The sequence below is a fragment of the Lepisosteus oculatus genome, chromosome 2, assembly GCF_040954835.1.
Source record: "Lepisosteus oculatus isolate fLepOcu1 chromosome 2, fLepOcu1.hap2, whole genome shotgun sequence".
Classification (NCBI taxonomy): Eukaryota; Metazoa; Chordata; class Actinopteri; order Semionotiformes; family Lepisosteidae; genus Lepisosteus; species Lepisosteus oculatus.
This window is the reverse complement of record NC_090697.1, coordinates 71,503,718-71,522,775: the sequence shown is the minus strand read 5'-3', so window position 1 is coordinate 71,522,775 and position 19,058 is coordinate 71,503,718. Positions and strand designations below refer to the sequence as shown.

The 19,058-nt window shown below is 38.3% G+C and overlaps 1 protein-coding gene across 3 annotated transcripts in view; it reads left to right on the top strand.

Annotated features, from left to right (window-relative positions):
• tacc1 (transforming, acidic coiled-coil containing protein 1) overlaps positions 1 to 19,058 on the top strand; it is a 64,883-nt gene continuing 45,825 nt past the window's right edge. Inside the window, exon 1 of one of the 3 annotated variants that reach the window (XM_015339548.2) lies at positions 1 to 107. Coding sequence is in view for 2 of the 3 variants with exons in the window: in XM_015339394.2 (XP_015194880.1) it covers positions 1,579 to 1,733 (155 nt within the window). In the remaining variant the exon portion in view is untranslated. Of the gene's footprint in view, positions 108 to 1,259; positions 1,734 to 12,631; positions 13,000 to 19,058 lie in introns of those variants that run through there. The other 2 variants (XM_015339394.2, XM_015339511.2) reach the window with 2 other exon arrangements.

Below are 19,058 nucleotides of genomic sequence, written 5' to 3'. Positions count from 1 at the left end.
GTCTGCACGAGAAAACTGTGGTTTCCTACCAGAAGTGCCAAGTTTAAATACCGCGGCGCTACTGGAAATCTCTCTGAACTGTTGTCTCACATCTGGGCGGCTTTTTGGTGAGTCCTATAATTAAACACCACGTCAGGTTAAGGAGTTCCTCGCTTCCAGAGATTCCAAATGTTTACTTCAGAAATACTTGTAGATATATGATTACAACGTCAGGATGTGGAAGCTTATGCACGTTGTACTGAGGAGATTGAGACCCTTAAGCTATAAAAGTGCAATTAAAGGTGCTGCATTTTGTAGTTTTCGTTTAATTCAACTGAAGGAAAAACCGGGAACCTCTTACTTAGAATTAAGTAGAACTAACAGTGGGAACGGTTACACATACTGTACCTTCCTTTTACTGCTTCCACACATCTACATATGGAACTGTAATGCTTCTTATGAGCAACAATATCACACTAATGTTCATTTAGTATATCTAATTTCCTCTATGATTTGCCTGTACAGAAAACGAGAAAAAAAAAACTTTTATCCGAAAGCTATTTTTTTAATGATGTGATCTACAGTACATCATGTCTAATACTTCTATAACAATACACATTCAAATAGCACAATATTTTCTGGTGTGGAACAGACAGCAAGGGTGTGGGAGAAGGCTGCTGTCAGGAGGGTAGAGCTGATAAGCAATTGTTGTTGTAAGAAGGTTCAGATTATCAGTGTCCCTCAGGGTGTGTGGGGAAAAGCAGTTGCCTTTAAAAACTCATTTGTCACTGCTGTTGTTAGAAGTAGACTGTAATGGAGCATTGCTATACCTGACGTATAGTGCTAATTGGATACCCTCTTAATTTCCATATGGATTTAGCAGCTTAGCAACTGCTGCTTTCCACAAAGGGCTAAGAGCAACTTGCCCAGCCAAGCAGTTGAAACCAATTTAAAAAAAAAATACTTCAATGTGTTAAAGAAATCAGGTAAATGCTGAGGGTCAAAGCAAAACAAAATTGGACCAAATGGACCACTCCTTGTTTGTAACCTTTGTCTTGTTATTCAGGTGGAGAGCTGCGTCAGCATGCGTAGGCTGCAAAGTAACAAGTAATAGGTTTATTCCATGCTGAAAAAAAGAAGAAAGAGAACACAACGTTTCGGCCGTGGAGGCTGAAGAAGGCTTCTTAGTGACCCCAGATCCCTTTTAAAATGGTTTATTGAAGGCTGCTAGTGCACTATCTCAACTGGTTGGTATGGCAGTTTGTGAAGCCAAGAGCATGATGTGTGTAATGTGAGGGAATATGAAACTCCCTGTGATTTTTGGCGTTTTTGTTTTTTTTTCTTCATGCTTAAAATGTGGTGCCTACTTAAAACAGCACCAGGCTGAGCGCTCCACATCACAGAAGTATCTGATCGTGGTTTAGTTTAGTGTTTCGAAAAGGGTGGAGGACCAAGGAAAACAGATCTTTTTACATAGCATTCTTTGACACAGCTCATCGGCACAAGGCTTTGAGTCACGGCAAGAGATTTCAGCTCTGACATACACGTAGTTAATGGAGGGTGGTGGACCAGAGTTTATGTGTGTTCGTTCAACCTTGTATGATTTTCCACACAACTGTAATTATAGCCGTCTGGAGCTTGACTGCTAGTCTTCCCCCTATAGAGCGTGAAGTTTGTTGTGCCTCTTTTATGAGCGATCTTAACTGTAGGAAACAGCTGTTTGGCTTACAGAAGATCAGTTCCTTTGATACCCGGTGAGTGACGTTCTTTTTTTTTCTCTTGTACTTACGTTACAGACTTTCTAGGTTTTGCTGTGCTTTCATTTCTCCTAACCTAGTTGATTCAAGAGCTTTTTAGAGAATGTTTTTTTTTTGTTTCCACTATGGATGTTGTCTTGTCAAACAAAGTAAGGAAACCGTTCCAAAACTGAGCAGGAATGGAAAACTGTTTAACAGAAGAGAGACATTTCAGCTCTGAAGTGTTGATGGGATTGATTTACTTTATAATATACTGTATTCAGTCTGCAAGGATTAATGAAAGGTACTCGAAAACTGTATTTGGACAGTATTAGCTTTGCCTTTCACTTGTTTGAAAAATGTGTTGAAAAGTGCTGAAAAGGTTTGATTTGTTCTAGATTAGTATGGACAGTGCTTGGCAATGGTATTCGGAGCTTCCATATGTAGTAATGTCCCAATTTGTGAAATTACATTATGATGCACGCACATTTTTTACTTTTAATATATTTTATTCCAGATCTACTGTAAATGCTGAAACGCAAGATTTCTAAGAGTAAGATAAATTACAGTAAATGCCCACAAAAAACTAAAGACAAAAACTGAAATTTGTTGATTGTTTATGTACTCAGACTCTTGAACTTAAAATTTGATGGAGGCAGTTTTGGCAGCAGTAGCATCCAAAAATCTTTTTGGGTAGGTCTCTACCAGTTTTGATTTCCACCCTGGTGCAATGTTTGGGTATTTTGCTTGGCAGTTTTGTGCAAGCTCTCTCAAATGATGGGCAGCAGTTTTACATTTTTCCACAGATTCTCAATAGGAGATGGGATTCAAGTCACTGAAGTTTAGATTTCAGTGTAGGTCCTTCTCCTGCTGAATGTTTGTACCAATGTTGCAGTAGGTCTTTAGCAAACTGAAACAGGTTTTCCTCTATGATTTGCCTGTAATTTGCTACATCCATTTACCCCTTAGTCTTGACATGTTTCTCAATTCTCTGATGATGAGAAGCAGCCCCATAACATTATTCTGCCACCACTGTGCATCACTGTAGATATGATGTTGATTGGGTGATGCACTGTTGTTTGCACTAGACATAACGTTTTGCATTTAGACCAAAGTGTTCTCTTTGTCTCATTTGACCACAAAACAAAGTTGTCCACATGTTTGCAGTATCACTTGAATGTTTGGGTGTGGATTCCATGCAGGGTTTTAGATGTTTTCGTTTCATTAATGGCTTCCTTCTTGTCACTTAGGCCAGACTGGATTTTACTTATGGACATTATCTCCCATCACAGACAAACAAAGGCCACTGAACTAACTGATTGGCTCATTATTTTATGTTTGCCACAGCAAAGGGTGTGAATACTTATGCAACCTTCACTTATTTTTACTTTGAATGTGTGGAGTAGCTTATGTATATACTGTAACTAATATTAATTGATACTTCAAAAGCCCTTGACTGCAACTTGTAAAGCAATGCTCTGTTTACCTTTGCAAATATTACACGTGTTTTTAATCCTAGATGTCAGACAGGACAAGCTCCATGAAATACTTCAAGAAAAGCAAATATGTCAGATTTACAGACTCAGCTTGAGCACATCACACCTGTACTTTATAAACGTAAGATGGTCACTGACTAAAATGTTAATACACACTTGGTTTTCTCATTAATTTTGTCGAATATGCTAGATATACATCCTAATATTTATTGAAAATTTAACAAAACCATGAAAAAATTGCACAATTTTGGGGGATTTCTGGAAATACACGTGAAAATAAAAAATATATTAAGTGCAGCTTCATTCGGGAAATTGTGACTGTGTAGTCCACAAAATGTGAGAGACTTCAAGCCACAAGGTTTGGAAATCCTGTGTGGGAAATACATAATTCTTAAAAAGCTGGATCATCATAATACTGTTTATGTCAGGTGGTATTAAATCAGGTTCACTTGAAGAGAAAGAAGTATTTTGAGGCTTGAGGGCTTTTTTAGCTGAAAGTAAGGAAGATTAGCAACAACTGAGCTACAATTTAGAGCAACAGAGTCTTTTCAGATCAGTGTCCTGTCTTGAGTCTGGAGTGGCTTATGTAAGCAATTTTACACCTTGAAACAACAAAATTCTTCCAGCTCCCAAGCAGCATTTAGTCACATGTGACTTCCATCTGACTGGATTGAGCTAGGCAGTGGTCCGTAAAATTATCAGATGTCAGACCTCTCTATGAGCCAAAGTGAAGTTGAGCTACAAACTGCAGATGGGTTCTCTTGAGGTATGAGAAAGGGGCCTTTCAAGGTAATTTGTTTGAGCTTCTTCACTTGCTGGATGCCGTGCAGACACATTTTAGTGTTTGTATCTACTTGTCTTTCTTGTTAATCCTTTCCGTTGTCTGTCCAGAGGATCATATTATAAAGTTCACGTTTATCCATTAAACAATGTGCATTCGACACATTGCCAGATGTGTAAAAGTGTTTATATTAGATATTTAAGAATGTGGTTTATATGGATAGTTATGCGTAATATTTAATGTTTATTACAGTTTTGGTTGTTTCTCATGCACAATGTCATAATGCCTTTACTCAGCCTTGACAACGTTTAGAAGAAATAACTGACCTTGAACATATTTTTAGCCTTTGAAGTCCCGGTGTTTATTAAAATAAACTCTTGCACAGCGCTTATTATAAAAGCACCATCTAATAAAATCTGCGCATAAGCTTTATTATTTAAAATACATTTTAAATTTATTTTTATGACCTTTGCTTTCTTAGTCCTGTTGTGTACCAGAATCAAACTACAGTGAGTCTAGAAGTTGTTGCTGACATTTTATGATCAAAAAGAATAGGTTCAGAATGTTTTTCTGATGAAGATTTATAACCTTTTTTGTAATTAATTTCAGTATGCTACAATATATTGGCAGTTCCTCGATAAGTAATTCCTAATTTTACTTCCTTGACATTATGTATGGCTTTTGTTTGAGTTTGATTTTTGTTGTGGTTGAAGTTGTAAACTTTTCTACTGCTGTATACTGTACTTACTTCATGGTCTTTCTAGGACCTTAGTTGGTCGCTGTTTGATAAGGGTGAATCCAGAATTCACCAGATAACAGCTTCATGTTTTCAAAGGCAATCTAAAAAATGCAAAGTGGATGAGACACTTGTAAAAGTAGGGGATACATTAGTAGAGAGTAAAGTATCTATACTGAATACTATTAGAATTAAACAAATAATTTTGGTTCCTAGAGTCAGTTGTCATCTTTCTAACACCTGTTAGTACATACTGTATTATCATATCTAAGATAATGATGGCACTGGCATTCATCTTACAGTTCAGCATATGATGAAAACTTTTTTTCCTTTGCCATTAGAGCTGAGTGCAGTCTGGGTGCTGTTGGCTCCATTTCTAAATCAAAGCATCAAAATGAGGTTGTGAAGCCATGCGAGGAAATGTATTGCCCAGTTCTATTGGAGGTGTAAAAATAGACTGGAAAGACGGATGCTTGAAATTTGGAAGACAGGCGTAACCTCTATGGGAGCACCACACAGTCATGGCAGCTTCCTGTCTGTCAGTGATGTGTTCAGCACAGCCGAAGCCTTCTTTTAAAGCTTGGTTCTCTGTCTTGTTAATGGCACGTGATTATGTACTGAGTCTACATCGGCTATTGACCAGCTCAGACTGTTCTCAGATTCCTTATGGTCTCCTGCTTCCCAAAGCCTAATGGAAACACAACATTAGTCAATGCAACATTGCCCCTGCAACAGAGAGAGCTGTTCATAGTATCATAAAATGATCCTAGTAATTACAGTAGTAGCTGCATTATCAGATGAATCCTGGTGCAGACAGCACAGCGTTGTGATCTCTGCTTTTGACAGTTTACTCTTTAATGAAAACATTAGGATCAGGGACAGCACGGTGAAGCAGTGGTTTGTAATCGAGCCCTGGAGTGCTGTCTGCATGGAATTTGTATGTTGCCCCTGTGTTTGTATGGGATTCCTCTCACAGTCCAGAAACATAACGTTGGGTTAATTGACTTCTGGGAAAACTGGCCCTGGTGTGAGTGTCTGCGTCTGTGTCTGTGTGTGCCCTGGTGTCATGGCCAGGTTGTATCCCACCTTGCGCCTATTGCTTGCTGGGATAGGCTCCAGCTCCCCTGCGACTCTGATTTGAAAAAAGCGGTCAGAAAACAGATGGATGGATATTAGGATCAAGACAAAAATGACTTCATCAATCCAATCTATTGCTAGGCACATACACTCCTGGACAATGTATACAATTTAAAGTAGTCATTCTCTAAGGATTGTCTCTGGCGTAAAATTAATGAAGATGAAAATTTAACTTAGTTTTCACAATTGCTTTGGAATTTAATTAGAAAACTCTCTTCTTATTTCTTCTCACAGAAATAAGGTATATTGTAAATCTTGTAAAAGTTTGGTGTCTATATATCAGCAAAATTAAATGTCCGTAGATATTACAATATAGACTTCTAATTAAAATCATTTGGATCTTTTGAACCGGCTTTGAACTGATTAAATGATTAACATTTAACACCTTTTTATAGTCAGTTTTTAAGTAACGGTGAACTAGTCTTACTTTTATCAAGAGAAACTTTAAAAATGGCCATGCACAATTCATCCACTTTACTAAGGGAACCGGTTTGTATCGTTGAAAGTAGCGTTTGTGCTGCTTTCATTTTCGAGATACAGCGTCTTGTTTTTTCGGCGTCGTGACGTCACTCAGCCTCCCTACAATGTCGGAGGAAAACCGAACCCGTCTCATTCGTTAGTGCTACGTTTGCTGCTTTCGTTCCCGAGGTATATCGCCTTGTTTTTCCGGTGATCATGTGACCATGCACGGTGACTTTGACTTCCAGTGACCACCGTCTGCCGAGTTCAAGCGCTGTGTTACAGTTTAGCTCGTACCCTTAACATTTTAAAGACAATATCCATAAACATATGAGCCTCCATAGATGTGAATAATACTAAGACATGACGCATACCATCAAGTTAACCATCTTTGACATAAACCTGTGGTTGTAATGTATGTAAAATCACCGTGATTGTAAGATCTATGGTTTTTATTTTCTAAGGCACGTTTTCCCTTGCTTTCCCTACCGTGACACGCTGTTGTCAAACGCATAACTGTGGGATACCATCGCGACAAGACCTCCGCAGCATGTCATGATAGGGACCCCGTGTATAAGGCATGTATATCGTGGCAGTGTAAATCACGACTGGCGCCTTGCTTCCATGCCACCCTGGCACTGCTGTCGCAACAAAGGTCTCAAATCAGGACATGATATACCCAGATAAGACGTGTCGCGATATAAGGACTTTGTGTCAGGACATGGGGTCAGCATATCCTTTCAGGGTATCTCCTATCGCAACATATGGACTCCATGTCACGACATGGGGGCGGGGCATATTGTCGGGGTATGTCATATCGCGATACACGGGCTTTATGTCGCGACATGGGGGCAGGGCATTTTGTCGGGGTATGTCATATCGCGATATACGGGCTTATGTCGCGACATGGTGTACCCCACCCGCGCGCTTATGTCGCGACATGAAGCCTGTATATCGCGATATGACATACCCCCGACAAAATGCCCCGCTCCCATGTCGCGACATGAAGCCTGTATATCGCGATATGACATACCCCGACAAAATGCCCCGCCCCCATGTCGCGACATAAAGCCCATATATCGCGATATGACATACCCCCGACAAAATGCCCCGCTCCCATGTCGCGACATGAAGCCTGTATATCGCGATATGACATACCCCGACAAAATGCCCCACCCCCATGTCGCGACATGGAGTCCATATGTTGCGATAGGAGATACCCTGAAAGGATATGCTGACCCCATGTTGCGATATGAAGATATGTAAGGACATGTACCCTACAAAGGCTTAATTGCCTGGAAGAAAATTTTCATTAATAAATTTCACAACGGCTGAGATAACGGAGCAAAAAGCGGCTGTAGGCTGCATTTGAGAAATGTGAGCAATCTGATTTAGAGACCCGATTTATCCTAGTCAGATAGTTTTTTTTAAAGTGGAAGGTAACTGGGATAAATCCCACTTGAACACAGGGAGAACATCCAAATATAACGCGTAAAGTACTCTAGTCTGGAATTAAACCCTGGACCGAAGAACTAAAGCAAGCACTAATTCCACTGTGCTGCTTTTAACATACGTTTCAAGAAAACGTTCGTCTTTCTTATTGTATGAAAACGTTAACAGTTTTATTCAGCTTATTTGGTTTCACCAGATAGGAAAGGATATTGGTTATCAACAAGTTTATTTTTGTTTAACGTCTTCATTTAAAGTGGCAAAATAGAACTAATATGGGGTTCAGTAATGCTTCTTCATCGGTCTCTGTCGTCCTCTAGCGGTGTGATTTTATTATGTCGAAATTATTTGAGATCTTTTATGTTGTCCGCATACCGGCGAAAACATCTGTCAAAAAAGCCTGTAACTGGGTACAAGTAATTATTTTCAAACTGCTTACAATTTCAGTGTTGAATGCCTACAATGTTCACAAAACAGCAATGGTAAATTGCTACTTTCTTTAATTCTTTGAACTGAATTGATTGAATGAACCTCATAATGCACCTACCGAGGCTGTAGCCCAGATGAAACGTGATAAATCCTTATTTTTCAACAGTACCAAAATGAACATTGATTATTTGATAAACGTATTTGATATAAGTAAGTCTGTTTGGAATGACTTTTCTAATGATATGTACAATAATACTGGTCATATATTCTTAGGTAAAATGTGTTCAAATTAGAATTTTCATCAGGACTAAATACGGTAAATTTACTACCATGAATAGTAGTAGTACTACAAATGAGTTTAACAAGTCAAAAAAGTGGCCAGTATTCTTTACTAAACCTTACCATTGCATAACAAACCAAGATCAGAAATGTTTAACTGGTATACTATATAAACAATTTAATGCCAACCCTTGCACATATTATGACCTATTTATACTTTTCTTTCCCCTCTTTACATCTAAAGATATGCAGTATTAACCAGTTGATTGTGTATCATTAAAATGTCACGTTTTAAGAATAAAAGCATGCGCATAATTTTAATCCCTGTCGGATATATGGCAAATTTTAATTTACAGTGTTCCACAGCTCAGCAGCACTACAGGGGATTTGAATCACAGTCTTTGTTGCGTTTGCGCTGATGATACCTACATCATTCACAATGTGATGTAATCGATGGTGATAATTTTTAGAGAACAAAAATCGGCAATTCATTTTCGTTTTCGCTACAAAATAACCTGGTTTTAATGCATCATTGATACAATTATTAAGAAAAAATGGAACGGAAAAAAATCAAACGTTCTATTTTTCTATCACAAGGCAGCGTATTGAGGGCAAGAGAACGCTCAGGTGTATGGGGGTGTGCCTTTCAATCTCAGTCTTTTAAACGGGTCTTTTCGTACATTTACAAATAGTCGTATTTCATTTGTATATATCTTCAGTTCCTTATACTTTTACGCCATAAGCAAGTCATCTGTGGGTTAGCTTGTGCGTAGCTTGATAATACCTTAACAACTATATTGCACAGTAAACATTGTACTTAAGCAGTCAGTTTTGCTACGGGCTTTTCATATAGTTTTTTTTTAATTGTTATTTCGATGCTATCACGTTGTCTGCTTATTAGATAAATGTGTATTCCTAAAAGAACTTCAGACTCCACAGATTGGAGTAAAATTTTTCATTTTCTTTTAAAAATACTGTATTTTAGTCATATCCTAGCCACTAGGTGGTGTATTATCTAAAATAAGCAGCAGTGTGTATTAATAACTCTTTGTTAAGACATAGTTATGTGACAGCCTAATGAGGAATGTGTAGTAGCACATCATGTTGTGTCTTATCTGCTGTGCCTTGTGTTATTAACTCAGACTAGATAGCTATTGGAATGTTAGATTTGTTTTAGGATATTTAAGTGAAAAGTAAAAATAGAAGATTTTTTTATCTGATAAAAAGAATATATTGTTATGTGATCAATTCATCTTCTCATATATCCAGTTATGAATAGTAGCCTAGATGGGTTTAAAGTCTATTGTCTTATCTTCTGTCCTATTTATATACTGCACCTGAGTGACTAATAAGAAACACTTTTCATTATACTATGCACCTGTGTAAGTTTAATGACAATAAAGTTTAATTGAATTGACTATAATGCCTGAATCAGATCATATCTTGTAATTCCATTTCCGAGAGGAAAACGGATGAACTCACAAATTTAATTCACCTCACCTTGCAAAGATTCATGATGTCTCCTGAGTAGCTCTCTGAAATGATCATTATAATTAAACCCACCATGATACTCCAATGTTAATTCCTGCTGTTTTGCTATGGGCACACTTTGCCAGAAGATAGGGCCTTTTTTCAGCATAGGCTGTCTGTATGATGCCAAGATGGGTATCAAAGGAAGGAAGGTGATTTGATGCATTTTGCCCATTTGCTTTTGAGTAGTTTATTGTTCATGTATTTCTTGGCAAATCCAAAGTGGAATGCATCAAAAACATGGTTACCTGGTTGGTTTTGTAAGAGACACCCTCAGCCCTTTTTTAAAGAAGTAGTCTCTCTTCTTAATAATAGCATATTTCAAGTTGTCACAATGCTAAAAAAGTACCTTCCCACCTCTGTCGCCACCAGCACCAGAAATCCATTACTGATGTTGTATTCTATACGCCTCCTGAGGCATCAGCTTACGGTTTTTCAACGATTCACTTGTAGGCAGGTATGTGGTAATGTTTTTTTTACTTTTGATTCCAGAAGTAAATCTGATCACTTTCACTTGACATTCTGACTCATTTTGAGGCTAATAATAGCGCCAGAGGCTGTTTCTCCCTGTCTACCAGAAGACCACAGAACCACATGGTCTAAAGTACTGTATGTCTGCTTAGGAAGCAAATGATTGCTGACCTGAGAAAATTCAATAGCACCCACTGTAGAAACAAAAATACCGGAGGAAGATGGGCAAAGTGCTGCATTGAGTCGAAAAATGCAGTCAGGCATTAGGCCTCCTTGACTTGGCTCTTTGACCTTTGTTCATCACCCCTGGCATCAGCTGAACAAATTTTCATGCACTGTTTGCATTTCCCATTGTGTGAGTTGAGGCACTTATCTGAATTGCAAATTAGTTATGCAGTTTGTGCCCCATAGTACCCCAAAAGCTTGCTCTTTTGTACTACGTGAAGGCAAGTTTTATATAAAAAAGTCAGCAAGGTTGCTAGACAAGTTTATGGTTCACTTGGAGAACCTGTTCCTGAACAAACATTTGAAGAACGCCCTGAAGTGAAATGTAAGTAGATCTTGCTTGTTGTGTTGAATGGACAGGTGCAGTGTGTTAGAAGTCAAACATATTGCATCATTTTCCTTTTACTATTATTAAATTAATCAATTTATAATAAGCAACTAAAACAGTTCAACTCTCATGGCAGTTTAGTATTTTTGAAAATATAGAACTGTGATGGTATTGTGAGCAATGGATGTTGAGCAGTTTTTGAAGGCATTTATAAAGTTAATTAAACTACTGGCCATTATCTTATCAACCTTTTTGATATCTTATCAGCTCAACTGTGACTCTCCTGAACAGAGCTTGCTTTATTCATTTGTGACAGGATATAGCAGTTTTTATTACACCGTTGATATAAGGAAAAGTTGTATTTCCATAGGTATACATTGGGATTTACATGTGGCTGCAGATCAAATGTCCTCTATTTTAATATTTCTGCTTTCAGTGTGTGTTTTTTTAATTCTTGTTGATGAGTTAGGTGGAGGTTGAAAGTAACTTCTGCTTCATTTTCTCAACAATACTGTTCACATTTACACATCTCATAATATCTTTCTTTGGGGAATTTTGTCTTTTACACAGTTCGTGTCGATATATTAATTAATGCTAGTTTGAGTTACATTAGAAAAATGAATGTTTTAAAGTTGGAAACAAAAACATCTGTATTTCAAATATGGATTCTCATTGTATCTGTGCTGATAAAGGCTCTCTTCGGGCTGACCTGAGAGACTCCTGCTGTTTGAGAGATGATCTTCAAAGCTCATTGATTTAGCATTGTTTTGTTTCATGAGTGACCAAATTCTTCTTAGAAGACCCTATCTCCATGATGTAGTTCAAGAAGGAATCCCCATGATGTTTCTCATCTGCCAAAATTTGATTGAGATGCTGGGGAGAAAACAAATATCCCCAGCTTCATTTATGTGAATGTCTGTATGTAGATGAGAAAGAGTGAAGGCTTACTTACACCTGTAACCTTTTTTCTATTTGTATTTAATTACTGGGATAATTTAGGCCATAATTTAAGATTTAGCAGAGCAGAATTCTGGGTTGATTTTAGAAGTTCTTCAGAAAAGGATACAGAGATTCTGGGCTAGAACAAGTAGATAGATATAGGAGTATTCTAATTAAAAAATAATTCCATAAGGCCCTCCCAGTTCCTGTATCAAAAATGCTGAGAGTAGACTTAAAATCTAATTTTGCATATTGACCCTTTTGCCCTCTGTTATGTTACACACAATGGCTTCTGAATGCCCAGCAGAAAGAGAGGTCTAAGGAAGAGCCCCTGTCACACAATGCCAGCCTGTGTGAAGTGCTTTCTCATGCTAATGTTACTCTTGCTACATGTATGGGAACTCTGACAGGCAGTACGGACCATTGTGGGAAGGCAGGTAGATGACACACTAAAAAAACCCAAACTACAAATAAAGCACAAAAGGAAAGAGTTAATCCTTTAGACAACAACAACCTTAATCCCGTCTATGTTCCATCTGAGCCTTCCAGGATCTGCTGTGTGGCATTTCAAAGTCTGTCCTTGGGGAGAAAAAGCAGTCCCTCCCTTCCTCGTGCTCTGTAGAACGCTCCGTAGTGTTTTAATTCCTTCCGAGTGACCGTAGCCTGTTTCACCGGAGTGAGCAGTCATGTGTGTGCGCTGCCTTGCAAGGGCTGGCCGGCGTGAGAGGGACCTGTGATTGGCTCAGAAAGTTGGCAGGGGATCAGTAGCACAGCCGTGCCTGTGGACCGACAATGCAGTTGCACTGCAGCACTGTGCTCGACTGCTAGAGGGTTGGGATGGGGATGAGATGAGCCACCTTTGCCTGTGCTCTGGGAAGTCTTACAAACCAGCCTGGGACACCGCCAAGCACAACAGAGAGGCAGGGAAGGAGAACACGCACTGTAGAAACCATGGGAGGCTCACTCTCGCAGCATAAGAAGCCAACTGGATCGGCCAGTTTGCCTAGGCAGAAAGAAAGCAGCGTGTAAGTGAGAAACTTTTTGGTTCGTCTTTCCTATATATTTTCAACCATTTTAGCTGCTGGATCTCTGAGCCCTTGTCTTTTTTTCTGTCATGTACTGTAACTTTTGTTAGCTGTCAGAAAATATTCTTGCTGCTTCTCATTATAAAGCTGGTGGCTGGACATTATTCCCCACACAAAGATTATTTGTCACATGAGAAGTCAGATGTGAATGTTTTGCTTTTCCAGTGCTCTTATTATAATTTAACCTGCCATTTTTAAAAGCCCTGATGTCAGTGGTGTCCTGTCAGTACCGGGTGTTGGTGCTGCATGGTGTTTATTATCAATGACCTACTGTATTTCACACGAATGTTTTTACTTCTACTGTATGTGTTTATCAGTATTATGTGTGCCAACGCTTGTCTAATTGAACACTGTCTGCTTCACATGTTGTGTGAAGTGTTGATTTAGCTGTTTTGCCCTGAGCATGTCTTTCTGAGATGTTGGGTAAATGCAATCTTGCAGAGATCTCCCATGTCGGACCTTTGTTTACTGCTTCATTAACCCTTAACAAGCCTGCTTCTCAACTCATAGGACATACAGTACAAGCTGTTCCTTTCATAGCATCAGACAGCTTTTAACTGGAGCTCCAAATACTGTATTCTGTGGAACATCTGAGGTCTTAAGGAATTTGTGCACTGTATGTTAGTATCATTTTTTAATTCTGGATTGAGAAAAATCTGTTTTGAATTGCAAAACCTGGTTCTATTTTTACTCAGAAGAGAGATGAGTAGGTGATTGACTTTATTTTATGAGTTTTAATTTGGAAACTAGGAATCTAGTACGCAGTATGCATGACTATATTGCTTACGTACTCACACACACCCACAAAACAAACTCAAATGAAGCACTTACTGTATCACAGCTGTAAAGCAAAACTATAATTCAGATATTTGACAACCCAGACTACATGCATTGATGTGTGCTTGTGTCTTCATGTGTATTAACTGGATTGCCCGGAGAAATACAAGGTAAATAGTTTAAAGTAAACATGATTTATATTGCAACAAGATTTTAGTGTCAAATGGCAGAAAGGGAAAGTTGCAGTCTGCTTTTTCTGAGAGTGACTGCTCTTATTTAAGGGCAAGGCTTTTCTGACAATGCTAGGGCACCTTGGAAAGACCGGAAGTGCCTTCACTGCAAAGCTTTCCTGCTATAAACATTTGAATCAATTTGGTTTGGCATGGTGCTTTATGGCCAGTTTATGGTGCCTCTGCATGGGTTGCAGTCTCTCTGCAAGGTAGCTGCCAGTGAAAGTCCGCATTTGCTTCTGTTTCTTTTCGCAGACAATAATATCGTGTCCCAGGAGAACACATCGATTTATGGGTCCCCTTATACAGGGCTGAAAAACCGAATCCTAAATGTTGAATGGAGAGTGTCCAGGGGGGAATTCGGAAAATTCCCATGGACCAGCACAAAAGAGAAGATATTAATGAGCTTAGAGTTAATTGAAGTCAATGTTGTAAACAGCTAGGCAGTGAAAAAGATTATTGCCTCTCCTCTACCCAGACTTTTTAGAACTACACTCACTCTCCTGTCACAGCGTACGTCTCTCTGGTATTCCCAGTTAACTTTTTTGGTCTCAGTTAAACTTAGGTAGGAATGTCAGAGACCACAGTTCAGAGTTCAGGATCTCCCAGAATTAGGACCAAGATGTAATGTTAATTTAGAAAACACTGCTGGCTGGTAACCATTGCAATGCATTTGCCTCTTCAATTTAATACCTATGTTTAGAAGGAATTCAGGAAAGGCATAACTATGTTTCTGATAATTTATAAACAGATGATCTCATGCAAAATTTGGTTCTGTATAGTCTGGTTACATTGGTTTATCCTTAGACAAAGAATTACTTGACTTATAAATAAGCCTAAAAAGAGATAGATACATAGATGCCTGAAATCTAAATTATATCATGTGCTTTTTTTGTTTTACTTTTAAGGTCATATTTTATTTATTCCTGCAGCACACTGAAGCCTTCTAAGAACAGTCTTGTATGAAATGACCTGTGAAAATAACAGTCATCTGGGAGCAGCTTTAGGCTCTTCATTGCTTCTTAAAGGAACACTATTGTGTGTGTTAATTGATCTATAAGCAGCACTTGACTGCAGCGGAGCACTGAGGCCCTTCTGTCTGTGGTCTGTGATGACTCACCAAAATAGAATTCATTTTATCCAATAACCGGCATTATTAAGTGTTACACATTACTATCATGGCTTAAGGAACTCTCTCTATGTTTTGCAAAAAGAAAGGAGCCCTTTGATTGAAGAGGCATTTTCTGTGAAGTTGCACTGGGGAGCTAAGATGTTGAGGAAATTGACATTTTGTTTGGTTCCCCCCAGAAAACAGTCAAGAGATTAATATTTTGTTTTTCTCTTCCTTACCCAGCATAGATAAAATCAGACATAGCAACCAAATGATTTCTGTGTTGTTTCCCCAACTGTTACACTTACTTGCCACTGTTTTTCCACACACTGCCTGTCAACAATTATCTTTCACTCTACAGTGGAAATGGATCATAGAGGAAATATCTGAAAATGAACTACCCTATAAGAGCCCAGCATCACAGAGCAATAACCATAAATTCTTACCTCTTGAAGGTTTACCTCGTGCATTTCTAGAAATATGAGCTACTCACTCCCAATGTGTTTGAAGACAATTTGTTTTCCATCCTTTCATGCCCACAATTCCGGATAACAAGCTGATTATGCTCATCTGTTTTTTGAAAAACGTCCAGGTCTTCATCTCCTTCTGGGCCTTAAATATGTTTTGGTGTAGTGGTATTTTTAGGAGTACTTTCAGTTGCCTCTTTTTAACATGCACTTTGTACTCAATAAAAAATAAATCTGTCAACATAAATAATTTAGTGCACCAAAAGAATTAAGTAGGCTATATCTCTTTATACCTAAGATCCACTGAACTAGAAAACTGAGATCTGCTTTCTTTCTCTGATCTCTGTTTGCAGAATACAATAATAAAAACCTGACAGGCATTTTTCAGACGTTAAAAATATAATGTGTAACTGCACAGCAGTCTGATTTCTCTTTTATAAGGTGTCATGCATTGAAATGTAAATGAGCATGGACTAACATGTGATGTTCTGTTAAATTCATTAGAGATAAACATTGATTCCAGGCATTGTGACAGCTGGGTGATGCTTACCTTCAAGATGAGATAATTGTGTTGCAGAAATTGCAATCTGAAGTGTCTCAAGGAATCTAGATTAGAAATAAGAAAGGAAATGTGACTGTCAGGGGTATCTTAGTTTCCTTTCATGCTAAACCACCATATTAATACTTAAGAAATGGAAAAAAAAGGCTACTGAAATTTTGCAGCCAGCGCAGGTGCTTGGTGGGAGTAAATGTTGACCTCTCTAGTCCACACATTGCTGTTTCGGTCTTTAGTTGATAGTGGTTGGCATTTCCCAGACACTGATCTGCTGTTGGCCAAGTGTCCCCAGCTTTTAGTGGGATTGAGCAGGCCATGATATTCTTGTCTTGTTGTGCAACAGGGGCAACTGGGACTTACAGAGTTTCACATCCATCTCCCATCAGGAGGACAACTAACCCTAATCTTAACCCTAACCCTACAAGAGGCAGGAGGCTACACAGTTTCCCTAAATGACAAGAGTTCTTGGACCTAAATCTTCCCCAGCTGCTATAAGGGTAATCAGTGTTAGCTGTGTTGTTGAACAATTATTTTATTTTTTTAATAAAAAGTGTCAGTCAGGTGAATTGATTATACCTATATCTGTATCTTTTCTCTGCTTTTACATTGCAGAAGTAGTGGTACAAATGGTCCTTTTATGTATTACCTGTTTAGGAGACAGGTACCTGAAGTATTTAGGTGACTGTTTGGAAGGTCTGGAACTGAGTTTTGTGCACCTGTAACAGAAAATATGCAGATGATTCTCCCAATCCTTGTGTCAGGCTGAATGCAGGGAAATTGATTTAATCCAGGCAGAAAGGAGGAACTGAGAACAACAGCAATCAGCTCTTTGTTCCCTACAAATACAGAGCAGGCCTGGGAACTCCCATGGATTGTTATTTCAAGATTATTATCCACTGTAAACAGACGTAGACCCGGATAAACATAGAGTTCTTGATTATTTCAACTTTGTCGTATTTGTTTGGAGTGTGCATATTATGTTGTGTTTTTATTCACAGCACCCATGTGCTGGTCTTTTTAAATTTGCTCAGTGAACAGTACCTCAATGGGTATTTGCAGAGTGGTGTTGTAAATTTTCAAACAACACAGTGTAGAAATAACCAAATGGAAGTTATTTTATTACTTTAAAACGAGGTCTATAATACAATTACTGTTTCAATGGTAAAGATCAAATACACAGAGTATATCGGTTATGTGTATATTTTTATGGTATCCCCAGTGATTGTTTTCCCATTTGTTTGGAAAAACATTAATTGTTTCTGGTATGTGATGATAGCAGATGTAACATTCCTGTTACCAATTGTTCCTAACAGTGGTACCATCTGAAAGATTAAGAAACACTAAAAACCCCAAATCCCAGGTTTTTGAACTAATTGGCATTTATCATTTTTAACTGTCTTTGTTTTACGTTAACATTTGTATATCTCATGGTTTTTATTTTGGCCTTATGATGTAAATTTCCAGAAATGGGTATTTACATCATAAGAATGCCCATGTTATGGAAACAAACTTTAGGAGTGAGGTAATGTATACTGTCAAGGGTTTCAAGGCAGAAACCTTACATCCCAGGCTGGTGGTAGGGGTAAAAACCTGATTATTTCTGGCCTTTTGAGCAGAAGCAGCAATTGTTGTTTTCACACGAATCACAGCATCACAGATTATCTCTAAATGACATGAGAAGGATTACTCAGTCTTGAGGAGATAAACAGATGAACTGCCAATATCTAGCACCAATAAAGAACGCAAAAAAAGTTTGGATTTTCCTTTCTCGTCTCTGCTCCCCCAAGTGAAGGAGTATTATTGCAGTAGAGAGGTTATCTGATCACCGTCAGTGAAGTAGTTTTCACTGGAAATGCCGGATTTGGTTATCATTAGGTTTTACTGTCATGTACAATACAGGGAAATTAATGAGAGACGTATTAGTTTGGATTTTGATACATTAGAGGTTTTAAGGCTGTAGACTCTTTTACAAATTGCACAGATGGCACAGAAAAAAAACGAATGTTGTTAGTGTTATTTGAACTCCACATTTGGATATCCAAATGTAATCAAAACAAGATAAGAAGCTTGAAATGGTGTTTCATGATACTTGCTCACATAAAGATCTTGCTGTTTGTAAAAATTAAAATTGATGCAATTACTATAGGAGTCATATATAAGTGTCTTTACAGAGCAGGATTGAAATTCTGATTTATCTCTACTCCCATGGCAATCTCTTAATGTCAGCTACATCATTAGCATTCAGGCTCAGGGCAGCTCCAGCTTTGCTTTGTTTCCACATAATTATTTCTTCATTGCCCTGCTTTCTTTAGCAGAAATGGGAAAAGGCAAGGTTGCTTGTAGAGTGTACTATATAACGATCAGTATTTAAATGTCACACTCTTCATGACTCTTTTGGTCTTAATAAATAAATGCCCAGATATATTTCATACACAATTATGAAGTACATTGCTAAGTGCTTTATAAAGTACCGTGGAGTGAAGGAGAATGTCAGTAATGCATAAGAGATGTTTTACAGTTGTTTGTCACATGTACAGGAACGCTTGTCAAAGGATTAATGAACTATGTTCAATCAAGAATAATTGCCTAATCACAGCATTTTTGTTTACCAAAATGGCCATGTGAACATTTTCCCTGAAAATATTGATAGTTATCTCTCTTCTAAGCACCCTACTTTTCTGGATTGCTCCTTTAAATGGCTGGCATGTTTTCCAATCATCTCATTAGTCCTGTCGTTGAGGAACAGTGTCTTGTTTTGCCACTAGATGGCATCCTCGTTCCCAACTCAGATGGCTTGTAGGTCACGTTGCAAAAACAAACTGCTTTGGGCTGTAATGTAACAGGAGGGAAGGATAGTG